At 43.4% G+C, this 13967-nt stretch overlaps 1 protein-coding gene across 1 annotated transcript; it reads left to right on the top strand.

The window, feature by feature from the left end:
* The first annotated feature begins 11387 nt into the window (after nucleotides 1-11387).
* Nucleotides 11388-12305, top strand: LOC101774117 (ethylene-responsive transcription factor 3). The gene has a single exon (XM_004954989.1). The coding sequence runs from the start codon at nucleotides 11388-11390 to the stop codon at nucleotides 12303-12305; it is 918 nt and encodes a 305-aa protein (XP_004955046.1).
* Nucleotides 12306-13967: the final 1662 nt, after the last annotated feature.

Here is a 13967-nt window from a genome sequence, read left to right as displayed (position 1 = left end):
ACAAAGTTTTAGAAAATAAGGGAAGTAATATGGCCCCACATATTCAAAATGAGAAAGACGGCATAGAGACAAATTAATTCAAAAAATTACTATGGTTTAAAGATTTTCATATGTTGAGGGCGGTAATGAAACCCCTCAAATGCAAAATGAGAAAAATTTCAAAAGAGCCAGATGACATAGATTCTACCAAATTCAAATTCTTCAAATATTCTATGGAATGCAGATAGACAAAAATTTAGGTGATCAGTAAAACCCACAAATGCAATTTATATACCAAAGTGTTCAGATTATTTCTATGAATTGCGAACATAAAGATTATTTGGGTAATCAGTGAAACCCCACAAATGAAAAAATAAACTTACATAATTTTTCTGTTTTCCTTGTTATGTAATCATAGTTGTGTCAAAAACCTAACCCCTGTTATGAGAATAAACTCTAGGATACATACTGCAAAAGAGAAAAAACTATTTCTTGGAATGGAGCCACAGAACATGAAAACAACTTAGATGTTTTCCTACAAATATGATACATGACTACTAACGGAGCATAAGGGACTCATATCTCACATGCTTAACCTGAAAGCCAAAACTCATTAGAATTATCAATTATGCAAAGTCAATTTGAAATTAATGAGACCAAAGTAGAAGTTCCAGTACATTAGATTTATCGTAACAATACTATCATCATGTAAATTAAATTATCTTATACAATCTTATTGGCATGGAGGTGCAGGCTCATTCACATCATCACTCTAAGGAACAACAAATCAGATGTAAGAAGAAAAATAATGATACACAATTATAATAGAATGGAAAACTATGATGTCAAAAGAAATTTCTGAGATGCAAAAATATTGTCAATTGAACACTAATAACCACATTGAGATATTATGAGATGGCTACCAGTTCAAACAAATTGGATATCCACCTTGCAAAAATACGAATCATCATATGCTTGAAAAGAATTGACCAGTCAATGATAAAATGAAGGAACTCACATGATGTCGGTGTTTAAACCCGACAACCTACCAAGGGGAGTACCTAAGGTAGAGTTTTGGTTGGTGGGTGTCGCCAAAATCAGGAACTCGATGGTGTACGTAGGCACACAATTTAGACATGTTCGAGTCGCTAGATCGCGTAGTACCCTACGTCCTATGTGTTATTTGCCTGTATTCAATTGAACTTGTCTGGAGGGGGTCCCTGCTCGTCCTTATATATTGGAGGAGCAGGGTTACAGGCCGATTATTTTACAGGAATAGTAGTCGGATTCAACTAGAGAGTCCAACTCTAATTGCTATGAGTAGTTTTCGAGTCCTCGACTAGTTCCTATCCTCCACGTAGACTGCACTATCCTGCACCGTAGTCTCCATGTATGATATGTCTCGGTGCACAACCCTATATGTAGGTTTGTCCAAACCTTCTAGTGGGCCCATGGATGTATGTATGACACATGCAACTTAAATCAAAAATCAACATATGCTGAATATGAGCAACCTGAGGGCTGACCAAAAATTTTATTGGCATCTAGACCTTCCAGGAAGTCCTTGAGCAAAGCCTACAACCGATGAGCTAACGAAGTGACGAAGTTGCTGTACATCGGGCTAAGCTGCAGAAACTACAGCACGAAGATGTCAACTAACTTATAATAGCTTATCAGAATGCATTGAAAAGAAATTTAACAGATATTTACAATGCACCTATAATATTTTTAATGACAGTATTTGACAGTGACATTATCACTGTAAATTCAACTAATTGTCACTGTCAACAAATGGAAATGTACAAAAATAGCATATTTAATATATTATGGAAAGGTATATGTTTTGGGTTTCTTACAAAAAAGGCATCGAGATAAACAAACAAGACAAGACAAGGATACAATAGAGTGACCAAATTATTTACTAAGAATGAACATTGAACCAGTACTCACCCTGGTAAACCCTAAAAAAATCATGACATCAAAGGAAATTGCTATGATAGGTAAAACTAAAAGAATCAACTAATAGACTGAGAGAAATCATGATATTTTCAAAAGCCAATTGATGAATCCATAGCTATTCAACATGCGAAACTAATATCCTGAATCACACCTAATGAAAAATAACGACTAAATGAAACTAGGGATCGAACGGAATTAGATTCAGAAAATTAGAAAGAACATTGGATTCGCCTCACCTGAGCATGTCACCTCTGAGAAGACAAAAGTATGCAGATCCAATGTTACAGATGGTGTACAAATCGAGTAACAAATTCCTTAAATGTCCCAAATTTCCCCAAGTACAAATGCAAAATACTCAAATTACTCAGATTTCTTTTACATGGAATGCATATTAACAAATTATTTTGGGAGTCACGGAAACTCCCAAATACAACTTTCTCAAATGTCCTAAATTTCCTCAAGTACAAATGCAAAATACTCAAATAACTCAGATTTCTTTTCTATGAAATGCAAATTAATAAATTAATTTGGGGAGCCATAGAAACCCCAAATACAGAATCCTCAAATGTCACAAATTTCCCAAATGACATATTCATAATACAAAAATAACTTAGATTTCTTTTCTATGGAATGTAGATTAACAAATTAATTTGGGGAGTCACGGAAACCCCCAAATACATATTACTCAAATGCCACAGACTTCCCAAATGACAGATGCATAATACACAAATAACTCATATTTCTTTTCTATGGAATGCAGATTAACAAATTATTTGGGGAGTCACTGAAACCCCAAATACAAATTTTTCAAATGTACAAATTTTCCCAATGACAAATGCAAATGTCAAAAAAAGGCTACTCCCTTTCATTGAGAAGTGTGAAATTCGAAAAAATAAGACAAGCCAGTGGGACAAGGACCCAGCATAATTTGGATATAGAAAAAGTGCAAAAAAGTCCATTGATAAATAACTTACACACAAATTATACTGTATAATGTACTAACTAAACTGACTTTACTGTTAAAGTGGCAAAGTTAGAAAAACAATTAAGCTTTTTGCATAATCTGATACTAATGGTATTAAGCTCATATATTAGCACAAAATGGTAGAGTCATATCAGATAAACACACAAATAGAATTCTGAACTTCTATATATAGGTAACATATAAGGTAATATCATACAAATGAATGTTGATTTAGAAGAAATATGAATTTAATATGAATGATTGGCACAACATTGTAGAAAGAAAAGAAACTCTAATTAGATAGCAAATAGATGTCACAGAAATAATGAAGAAAAAGTACCATCTCTACTTCAAATGGTTGCCTTCTGCAGGAAACCCTTTCTTGAAGATTGCATATTCGATCTGCATTGGAAGGGATTTGTTAACAAATCGGACAAATAAAGTGTGCATATAGTTTTTTTTTAAAGAACTGAGGTGTTGCTCATATCAAAATGCTTAGGATAGGATGGCCATTGTAAATATAATGCTGAGATGCTGAACCAAACTATGCTAAAGGTGAGGGAACAAAAGCAATTTAGCCAAAAAAAAAGAAAGATATTGAACAGCTGCATCAATTCAGCCAAAGAAAAAGCTAAAAGTATTTAACTTAAGCAAATTTCTTATGTACTATAAGAAAGATTAGGCTCAGGTGTAGGAATAAAGCACATGTATCAAACACTAACAGACATAGTCAAACAAATTATAGATCATAAAAGAATTATTTTACTATTCAATTCCAATGAAAAAGAAATTAAATAACTGAAACTACAAACTTGACAAATACTCAGAGAGGCTAAACAACAAAATGAGCATTGAAAAAATCAAGTGCATCGAAACCCTTTCATATACACTAGGATCCATAAGCAACCCCACATCTGTGATAAGCTAAAATATTCAGATAAGCTCGGAATCTTCAGCAAAATCATAAACAAAGGCTTCAACAATCAACCAAAAAGCTATTTGTAATAATTCCATTTTCTACTGACAATAGAAACACTTGGGTGTCCTTTACCTTTTCGCTAAAATTATCATAATATATAATGTTTACTAACTTTACCCTAAACATAAAATTGAGAATGAGAAGAAATAATCCATACCTAATTACAAACTGTAGGTGGTGTATCAGTTAGCACTTGCACACCAGTCAATAAGGCATTTTAACAATTGATACCAAGATATGAGCATCCTCATATTCCTAGTTATATGATTTAGTGTGGCGGATTCACCTCGATTTACCTTGATTTTAGCATAGTTAAGTCGCCTGACACGCGACACTCATGCCTTAGTCAAGTTAACTCGAAGTGCTGTCGGATTTCATCCGATTAAACCACTCAACAGGACCGAGTTTAGCAAACTCACAAGAAGGTGAGTGGTTCCAGAGAATACAGCAGATCCACAAAATTGACCAAATCTGACCATTTAGTTCAACATCCAAACGAGAATCAAAGTTTTTACAGGGTTCGAGCAGCAGAAAGGTAAAATAACGGAAGCTAGCGCCGGGGTCGGATGTCACTGATGAGGCCGATCAGGACGTCAGTGATCCCTCTCCTCGCCGTCCGAGGAAGGGTCCCACTCAACCGTCCAACCCGGAGGGAGCTGGGGCGGCCAAGTGCCAGCGGGAGCAAACTCAGGAGCTGCGACTTCACCTGAAAAGAAAGCCACAAACAAGGCTGAGCTGCTAAGCTCAACAAGACTTAACTGACCGGTGGTAAAACTACTCCACCACGCCTAGACATGCAAGGCTCTTTGGCTGAGGGGTTTATTTGCCAAAAGCGACTACGTTAGATCCTTGCTTTCAAGTTTTAGCTCAAATTCTACGTTCATTAACCAGTCTACGTTGGCATCTTATTCTAAGCAAACATAGGACCAACTTTATGTATATAAGCTCATCATCAAGACCACGTCATCATCAGACTCTTTCATTACTCAGTGTAGCATAGCGATCAAGCAATCTCAAACTGTGAGAGGCAGACGAATCGATTCGGGTCTCTTAACCATGCATGGCGAACCTAATCTCACGACATCCGCGCACCACAAGGGTCGCTTCCTGTGTCGGCCGTCCCCATCAATTCCCAGGCGCGTGTCAGGTCCAAACTTCCCTTAGCATGCAATGCTTCACAGTCCCGGCGTCTACCGTACTGTGACCGCACTTGCACCCACATGATGCACCATGGGAACCTCGTTCCAGGGACAGCAGGGGTATAAGCCACACCCTAGTTCAATCAGGTACTAGGCTTCCCCATCCCATAATAGGTATGCGAGTAGTACTTTCAAATACTTGATCACGAACACCACCACTGTCGGGCCTTAACAAGTTCCGTAGACAGACGGGGCGATCAGCCGAGCACCAAAGAGTTAACCAAAACCCTTCCCCGTCCATCGTCCTTATAGTTGTAACAGAAGGGAGTGATAGGAAATCACTCGACTTTTACCGCTTTCCTATTTAAGCATAGCAACTACTCGGTCCAACAACTAGTGTTCAGATCAAGGAACTATGTCATGCATCTAAGGTTGCAAACAACTCCTATACGTAAATGCACAAACACGAGAAAGAAGGCATGCGTAAGTTTTGGGGGAAAACTTTGGGATTCATGCTCCGGGGCTTGCCTTCAAGCGGAGGGGAGGGAAGCTGGTCTTTAGCTGGGGCGACTTCGGCTTCTGGAACTGGTAGCTCAGCGACAGCTTCGTCTTCTAGCACCGGGTGTAGCTCGTAGACGCCATCAGCAAGACGAAACTCTACACGAATGCAATGCAGGAGTTAGTATTTAGACGGTTATTTCAATAGCAACACTTGCAAGTCTTAGCCCAGAAACTTGTAGCAAAGCTACGGAAAGAGTGTGGGGTTTCAAGCTTCAGTGGATAGAGAACAGACCAAGGGTCGGATTGGAAGAACTTATGATCTGACTCTTAAACCTTAAGGGATAACTGTGATTGGGGTCCTCAGATCTATTACAGAGAAGTCCCTGAAATCTTACACAGATACCCTCGGGTTAAGGAAAAAGATACATCCGAGTCCTCGGGTGAGGCAGATAGGGGTCGGCTAACAGACAGGGTCGGGCGAGACGGAAAGAGGGGTCGGGCGAACAGCTAGGGTCGGGCGAAATGAAAAGAGGGGTCGGGCGAACAGCTAGGGTCGGGCGAAACGGAAAGAGGGGTCGGGCGAACAGCTAGGGTCAGGTGAAACGGTAAGGGGTCGGCAGCTTACCTTCGGTTTATAGGTGAAGCCTTTTGGGGTCGGGAAGGAGTAGACGTGGGCGAAAGGTCTTAAGCACTAAGGCTTTGGTGGCGGCGATGTCCGGCGGTGCTCCGGCGGCGGCGGAGCTTCTTGTGAGCAATAAGGAAGCTCTAGCACAACGCGGAGGAGCAGGCGGCTGGGTGGATTGGGAAGGTGCGGGTGTTGAGCGGAAATGAGAGTTTCCCAAGAACTTAGGTGGTGGCGCTCAAGCACAAAACAGAGAAACAAGACGGCGAGGCAACAATGGCGAAGGGAACTCCAGTAAGACTCTGGCATTCCCTTTTATAGATGCGCGGAGAGAGAGATGGAGTTGGAGTAGCACGAAGACCGGAAGAAAAGGGGGAGTGCGCTGTCATGGCGGCGATTGAGCGGCGATGGGCGGCGGAACAGGACTTCAAAGATAGCGTCCTCAGCTATTAGGCACTGGAGACAAGGCGGCGCAGGCACGGTTTTGCCGGTGGTTGAGATTTGGCGGAGGCGGGCGTCGTCGTGCGGCAGATCTGATGAGTGTGATAGGGGGAATGGCGCTATAAGCGAGGTTGCACAGGTGACAAGACAGGCGGGTTGCGGCTGCACGGGCGAGCGCGAAGCAGCGGTTTGCCGGGCACAGTTCTGGCAAGGCGGAAAAGAACTGTCGCGGCCGGAGTCGGGGTTGGCGATGGAGGAATCGTCGCGTAGCGAGTTCGGGGCGGCGCGACTGTGGAGAGGCGGCGAAAAAGCCGGAAGGCATCGGGCCTTGCAGCAGGGGATCCGGTGAGATGATGATGGTGCGAGCTGCGAGGCAGTTTGGGCGCAGCAGGCGGCAAAGCCCTGCCGCAGCGGCGACGGAGCACCAAGGCGCGGTTGGCGAGGGCGCGAGCGAGATGAGGCGCTGCAGAATGGGGTGCAGAGGGGCTTCTGCGGCGATTGGGGAGAATGGCGCGGGAAACCATTCGGTCGCGGCCGGTGACTGGGCGAAGCGACGGGCGTCGGGAAAGCTGAGCCACGCGGCGGGAGAGCTCTGAAGCGATGCAGGCCGCTCCAGTGCGTCTGCCTCGGGAGATCTGGGAAAAAGATTTGCGGGTCTACCCGTCCATCCACCGGTCATTCTCGGTTTCTCCTCTGCTTAAGATCGAAGGGACACTGCCTTGGGGAACTCAGAAGGAACCGACGGGGTGGGCTGGGGTCTCAGGGGTCGGGACCCTGACAGGAGGCGGAGCGCTTAAGCTCAGGGGAGGGCTGAGACAGAGGGATTTGGGGACTCGAATTAAGGGTAACTTGAAGGATTAACCGGGATCATTACATTTAGTCTCAAATAGGACTAATAATTTATAAATTAATTCTTAAAGCTAAGTAAACTCAAAACATAAAGAAACAAGCTATCATGTTTCTATCACTTAAATTATCAGACAAACTAATAGGTCATATCAGTTAGCGTGAACAAACCACTACAGAAAAAATGAAGAAAATAATGTTGAAGCTGGTAAAGAAGTATCAAAGCTACTGGAAATGACGTTGAAGCTGGCAGCCCTACCACCTCTCAAGTCCTTGCTGAGGGTCCATAAACAATCTTCTGGGTGGCTGACAGAGAAGTTTCAAAGTTGTTTTTTACATATTAAAGAATCTTCCTAATAATCCTAACACAAAAGATTGCTCAATAACCAGACAAAACTTGCTAGTGATGGCATGAACATTAGTCATCAGATCCTAAATAATATAGAAGTTGTCATGAATGATTCGTTTTATGAAATTAGACATCATTGATATCTAAAAAAGAAGAGCAAAAAACAACTAAACAAGCTCAAAATAAGATATAACACACCTTAGCAAGGAGAGAAAGACAATCTCATGCAAGCAACAGATTATAGAAATGTGCACACCATCAGTCCATCACAATTTCTGTTATTCTCTAACAAACATGATTGTACACCATTACAAACCAACAGGTGCATAATACAATGATAGAGTCACTAACGAACAACATGTCTAAACCATTATAATTTTTGTTAGTCACTAACCAACATGCTGATGTCCCTCCTGATGAGATCAAAATGCCTCTCAGACGGATGTGGTCAAAGAAATTACATATACAGACAAAGAAATCATATGAAATGCTAGCAAAACTTGACATTACCCAAACTTTCAAATATTGCAATAGTTACACCTTGTTTACATGCAAATGACAGCACAATCACCACTGGAACTTTAGTAGCTATGAATTGTAACCATCATGGCAGTTTCTGTTAGTTACTAACCAACATGCAGATGTCCTCCCTAATGAAATCAAAATGCCTCTCAGACAAATGTGGTCAAAGAAAATACATCAATAGACAAAGAAATCATACAAAATGCTAGCAAAAAGTGACATTACCCAAACTATTTCAAATATTGCAATAGTTACACCTTGTTTACATGCAAATGACAGTACAATCACCACTGGAACTTTAGTAGCTATGAATTGTAACCATCACAATTCTGTTAGTCACTAACCAACATGCAGATGCCCATCCTAATAAGATCAGAGTGCCTCTCAGATGAATGTGGTCGAAGAAAATAGACAAAGAAATCATATAACATGCAGGCGAAAGGAACCGAACAAACTAGCTGAACAAGCTAAACTACAGAGTGGAACTGGATAGGAATTCAAATTAGGACACGAATTATATGCGACCTAGTTCAGAAACATCACAGGAAGTCAAAAATTGATTCTACCCAAGATCCACAGCAATCAAATCACAGTGGGCGAAATTAACCCAGGTAAATTAGAGAACTTGAGAAATCGAACCAATCAGGAATCGATAACACAAGTAAACACAAGATCCATGGGTGTGGAACGTAGAAATCGACGGAAAACTAACTAGAACGATGAACCCTAGAGCCGCTTCTCCTCGGCAGCATGGGAGCCAGGCGGCTGCTCCCTTCCTCCTCCGCCCGATCCCGCCTCCAGCTCCCATGGTTGGCAAGGCGGCTCCGACGTGTGCTGAGGGTCATCTCGACAGCTATGGCGGTGGGGGCGTGAGGCGGACGTGCTGCCAGGGCCAGGGGGCGAGGCGGAGGCGGTGGTGCTGGGAGGCTCGAGGAGCCGTGGGACGAGCAGCTGGGGAGAAGCCAGCTCGACATCGGTGCAAGCTCGCCTTCCAGTGCGACGTGGGTAGGGGGCTTCGCCGCTAGTGGCGGCAGAGCGGGGACGGGGGAGTTGGACCTGGGGGCGGGGAAAGAAATGGAGCAGCATCGGAAATGCTGACTAGAAATATCGGTGGCTTCCAAAAATTGCAAAACAATGCAGCTTGACAAATGGACCAATCAAGTCAGCAACAAGATAGAGATAAAAGAGGAAAGGACAAAACGGAGGAAGCAGGTACAAAACATAGCAGATGAAACGGTCACCAAATCGAGTGAGCAAAGGCCTTACTTCACTTGGGTGAGATATAGCTTTTCCTGACTTTTATTGTGGGGTTGAGGCTGGCAGGACCTTGCATGCCTTGTTTCTGGCAAATACGATCAGGCATATTTATGAGAGCATTGGCTTACATAATTTATTATACTCCCTTATTTGCAAATTGTAGGTAGTTTTAACTTTTCTAGGTTTATAGATATTATTATTCATCTAGATATAATGTATGTCTAGATGCATAATAATATCTATGAACCTTAAAAGCCAAAACGACATACAATTTGAAATAGTATTTAACTATTCCCATATACTAGTCGTAAACCCTAGAGTAATATATTAATAATAAATACTTGCTACCCAAAAAAATAATTAATAGTACGTGCAAAATGAGGCTGGTTAGATTTCTTACGATGGAATTTGCCCATTCCGATTTCCCATATCCTCAACTCAACACGCGGTGCTCATATTTTCTTAGATTTATTCTAAAAAATAATGACGATATACTCTCGGTGGCAGGTGACATGATTGTCGACAACGAAGCGTCTATGGTGGCTTCGTCAATCTTTACGTGCGTGCATTGCCGTATTCACGGCGGTGAGTGTTCATGCATATATTTGAGCATATGTATTTGTGTTGGAATTCAAAAAAAATAATTAATATCTGGTCCATCATCATCCTCACATTTTCTCTATTCAACATTTTTTGAGTCTACATCACGCTTTTTCTTTCTCTCTGCTCTCATTTATCCTCCAACTAGGCATAATCCGAATGTGCCAAGTCTTATATCTTGCTTACATCACTTTATTATATTTGCTCTTATTGCACTTCGATTGTTATGCTTGGAGTTGGACTTTGTTTCTGGATGCTTGGAGTTTGCAAAAGATAAATAAGTAAATCTACCAAATTTGCTCCAAACCCCGCAATTTCTCTATGGTGGCTCAAATATAACTGTAAATCTAGTTAAGATATGTGTTCTCTTCTCTAACCACAGTTATCAACAACATTTCAAAAATTGCTAGCATGCACTGGCTAGGTAAGGGGTTAGGCCGTGTCTAGCGTATATCTAGTTGTGCCTTGGCATCGCTTAAGCATTTTAGGCGGTTATACTCCTTGCATACGTTATCTTAAACAGATGAAATTTAACATATTAAAATAAAAATTCAAAATTACAACCAATTCATGTGTTTTGTGATCATAATGTATATTTCTCCAATCCATCTCTGCTTGATCCAACTTTCATACATAGCTGAAATGTTAAATTGATTTCGGTCAAAAAAAACCACCTAGGCGCTGCTTGTTTCACTGAAACAGAGGTTATCAATAATGAAGTTTTATGGGTTACCAATAGTGGAGATTTATCCTACGGTATATAGATTCAAATGACATACGGACTGAAATCGAGCTTGTCACGGTGCACCAGCAAAAAATCATACTCCGGTTGCTATACACCCCGAACGTTTTGGTTCTAGGAGTATTTCGTTTTCTCTTAAATCTAAAATGTATTCAATCACTAATCAAACCTGAAGGAATGTAAACAAGATACGTACAATTGATCGATGCTTCTCGATGTACCAGATTGAGTGTAACAATTCTTTTGCATTGCAGAGCAAGGCCGTCAATGGCCACTGCTCCATGGCGATGGACCATAGCGCCGTCAGGGCATCAGTAGAGACAGACAACCCTGCCTCTTGCGCTTCCCGGCTTCCCCTCTATAAGTAGCGGACGCACTCTACTCCGATCCCCAGTCCCCCACTCATCCTCGCTCGCCACCGCCGCTAGCAACGCCACAAAGCCACCTCGACCGATCAGTTCCCCTCCGGAGCGCTCCGCGTCCAGCCATGGAGGGCGCGCACCTCTTCGCCCACACCCACGGCCACCACCACCGCAGCAAGCGCCCCACGCCGGCCGGGATCATGGACGCGGACGGGGACGGTGACGCGTCTCCCAAGGGGGCGCGGTACCGGGGCGTGCGGCGCCGGCCGTGGGGCCGGTTCGCGGCGGAGATCCGGGACCCCATGTCCAAGGAGCGGCGGTGGCTCGGCACCTTCAACACCGCCGAGGAGGCCGCCTGCGCCTACGACGTCGCCGCGCGCGCAATGCGCGGCAACAAGGCGCGCACCAACTTCCCGGTCCACGCCGCGGCGGCTGCGTGCTGGCCGTGGAGCGCCGCGCCGCAGCCGGTGGCCGGCGCGCGCACGCTCGACCCCATCTTCCTGCACAACCTCCTCATGAGCTCCTCCTACCAGGGCTGCCGCCTGCTCCACCACGCCGTCCACGGATACCCCTCTCCTGCCCGGCCTCTCCCTCCGGCGCCAGCGCCGACGCCTACCGCTCCGGCGCCCGGTGCCATGGCCGCACCCGCGGTGACGGCCCCTGCCGTCGCCTCGTCTCCCGTAGCACCACTGTCCATGGACATGGACGTTTGGGGCCGCGCCCTGCGGACCGAGCCGCCGGACGCGGGGCTGCTTCAGGACGCGCTGCACGGCTTCTACCCGAGCATGCTGCCGCGCGCCGCCGTCGACCATCCCATGGAGCTTGGCGCCGACGCCCGGGACGCCGTGGCGGCGATGAAGAAGCTGGAGAGGCACGAGGTGTCTGCCGTGGCTTTCCCTTGCGTGGGCGACGACGTCGATGAGGATGGCGAGCACCCGATGATGCCGCAGGGCCTGCTCGAGGACATTATCCGGTATCCGGCGTTCGTGGATGTCGCGGCCGCGCCGCCCGCCGCCACGCGCCGCGGGCGCCGGCGCGGCTGATGTCTCGCGCGATCGATCGTATGCATGGGGGTGGGGCATCGCTGGAGGATCTGGTGCTTTTGGCTTCACGGCTGCTTGCATGATTCCATGGTTTTATCTTGTCAATCATCTTGGCTGTTAGCTAGCTAGTAGATCGATCGATAATATGTTATCTGTGGTGGTGTGTCTGTAGTTGTTCACTTGGGAGGATTTTGTGTGCTGTGCTGCCGATTGCATGGAACCAAAGCGCTTGTTCTCGATGGATTTCACCCCCGCTCAGCACACATGCTCTATGTTTCGTTATCAGCTTATGAGATGGGGATCGATCGAATTACTTTCGCTTGTGATATTTAGTTGGAGTTTCTGGAAGCTGATGAGTTGTTCTTTTGTGTGTGCATGCGAATGGTCCGAAACGTAAAGCCTTTTGTGCTCGTTCACATTGTGAAATTTCATGGATAATGAATGATCCATAGAGGCAGGTCTTTACATGATTTTTTTCCTTTTATTTTTGCAAGCAGTATAACTCAAACGTATCAATCCAAGGGTAAATGGAGAGGTTCTTGTGCAAGGATTGCGCCGAGAGAGGCAGGGATCTGATTCAATCCTATACTAAGGTATGAATATAGTTAAAACATGTCTGATGAAACTTAGATTTTTTCATGACAACAATCCCTATGATATATTTTGACCATTATTTATATTAGAATATAATGATAGAATAATATAAGAAGTTTAAGATCATTGTCTGTGAAATGTCAAGTATTTGTCACCAAACAAAATAGGAGTAGCTATTAATCGTAATCATAAACATTTTCTTCAAGCCAATTGCCCAGTAGTTAGGGGGTGTTAGTTAGGGGGTGTTTGGCTCCCCTAGGCTAAATTTTAGCCCATGTCACATCGAATGTTTGGACACTAGGAGTATTAAATATAGACTAATTACAAAACTAATTGCACAACTCTTATGCTAAATCGCAAGATGAATCTATTAAGCCTAATTAGTTCATGATTTGACAATGTGGTGCTACAGTAACCATTCGCTAATGATGATTAAGTAGGTTTAATAGATTCGTCTCGCGATTTAGCCTAGGGGTTCTGCAATTAGTTTTGTAATTAACTCATGTTTAGTCCTTCTAATTAACATCCGAACGTCCGATGTGACAGGACTAAAGTTTAGCCCCTGGCATCCAAACACCCCCTAATGTGAAGGGAGATTTATAAATTTACTCCCTCCCTTCGAGTCGATATGCCTATAAAAAGAATGTAGGGAGTATTAAGTAGAAACTTTACCTTTCAGAGTTCAACAGCGTATCAAAGGTTTGGTGCTTGCTTGACCTGCCTATTAGACTGATCCTTAGATAGGTCAAATATTTGTCCTAAACTATAATTCTAATATGAAATAGTTTCAAATAAGGTATAAATTGAACTTTATACTATGTGCGAAGGAGTACATGTGAATTTTTCTTACATCGTATACCCATCATCCTTGAAGTAAAGATCCTGACATATGTTTAGATACTAATTAGCACGTGTCATATCAAATGTTTAGATACTAATTAGGAGTATTAAATGTAGACTATTTACAAAACCCATTGCATAAGTGGAGGCTAAACGGCGAGACGAATCTATTAAGTCTAATTAATCCATCGTTAGCAAATGTTTACTGTAGCAACACATGTCAAATCA

This window comes from Setaria italica, chromosome I (genome assembly GCF_000263155.2).
Source record: "Setaria italica strain Yugu1 chromosome I, Setaria_italica_v2.0, whole genome shotgun sequence".
In the NCBI taxonomy this organism is placed as follows: domain Eukaryota; kingdom Viridiplantae; phylum Streptophyta; class Magnoliopsida; order Poales; family Poaceae; genus Setaria; species Setaria italica.
The sequence above is the reverse complement of the archived record's forward strand: the minus strand, read 5'-3'. Positions and strand labels throughout refer to the sequence as shown.

Bases quoted from the DNA above. Each gene is read 5' to 3' on its own strand.
- LOC101774117 (XM_004954989.1), top strand. From the start codon at position 11,388: ATGGAGGGCGCGCACCTCTTCGCCCACACCCACGGCCACCACCACCGC.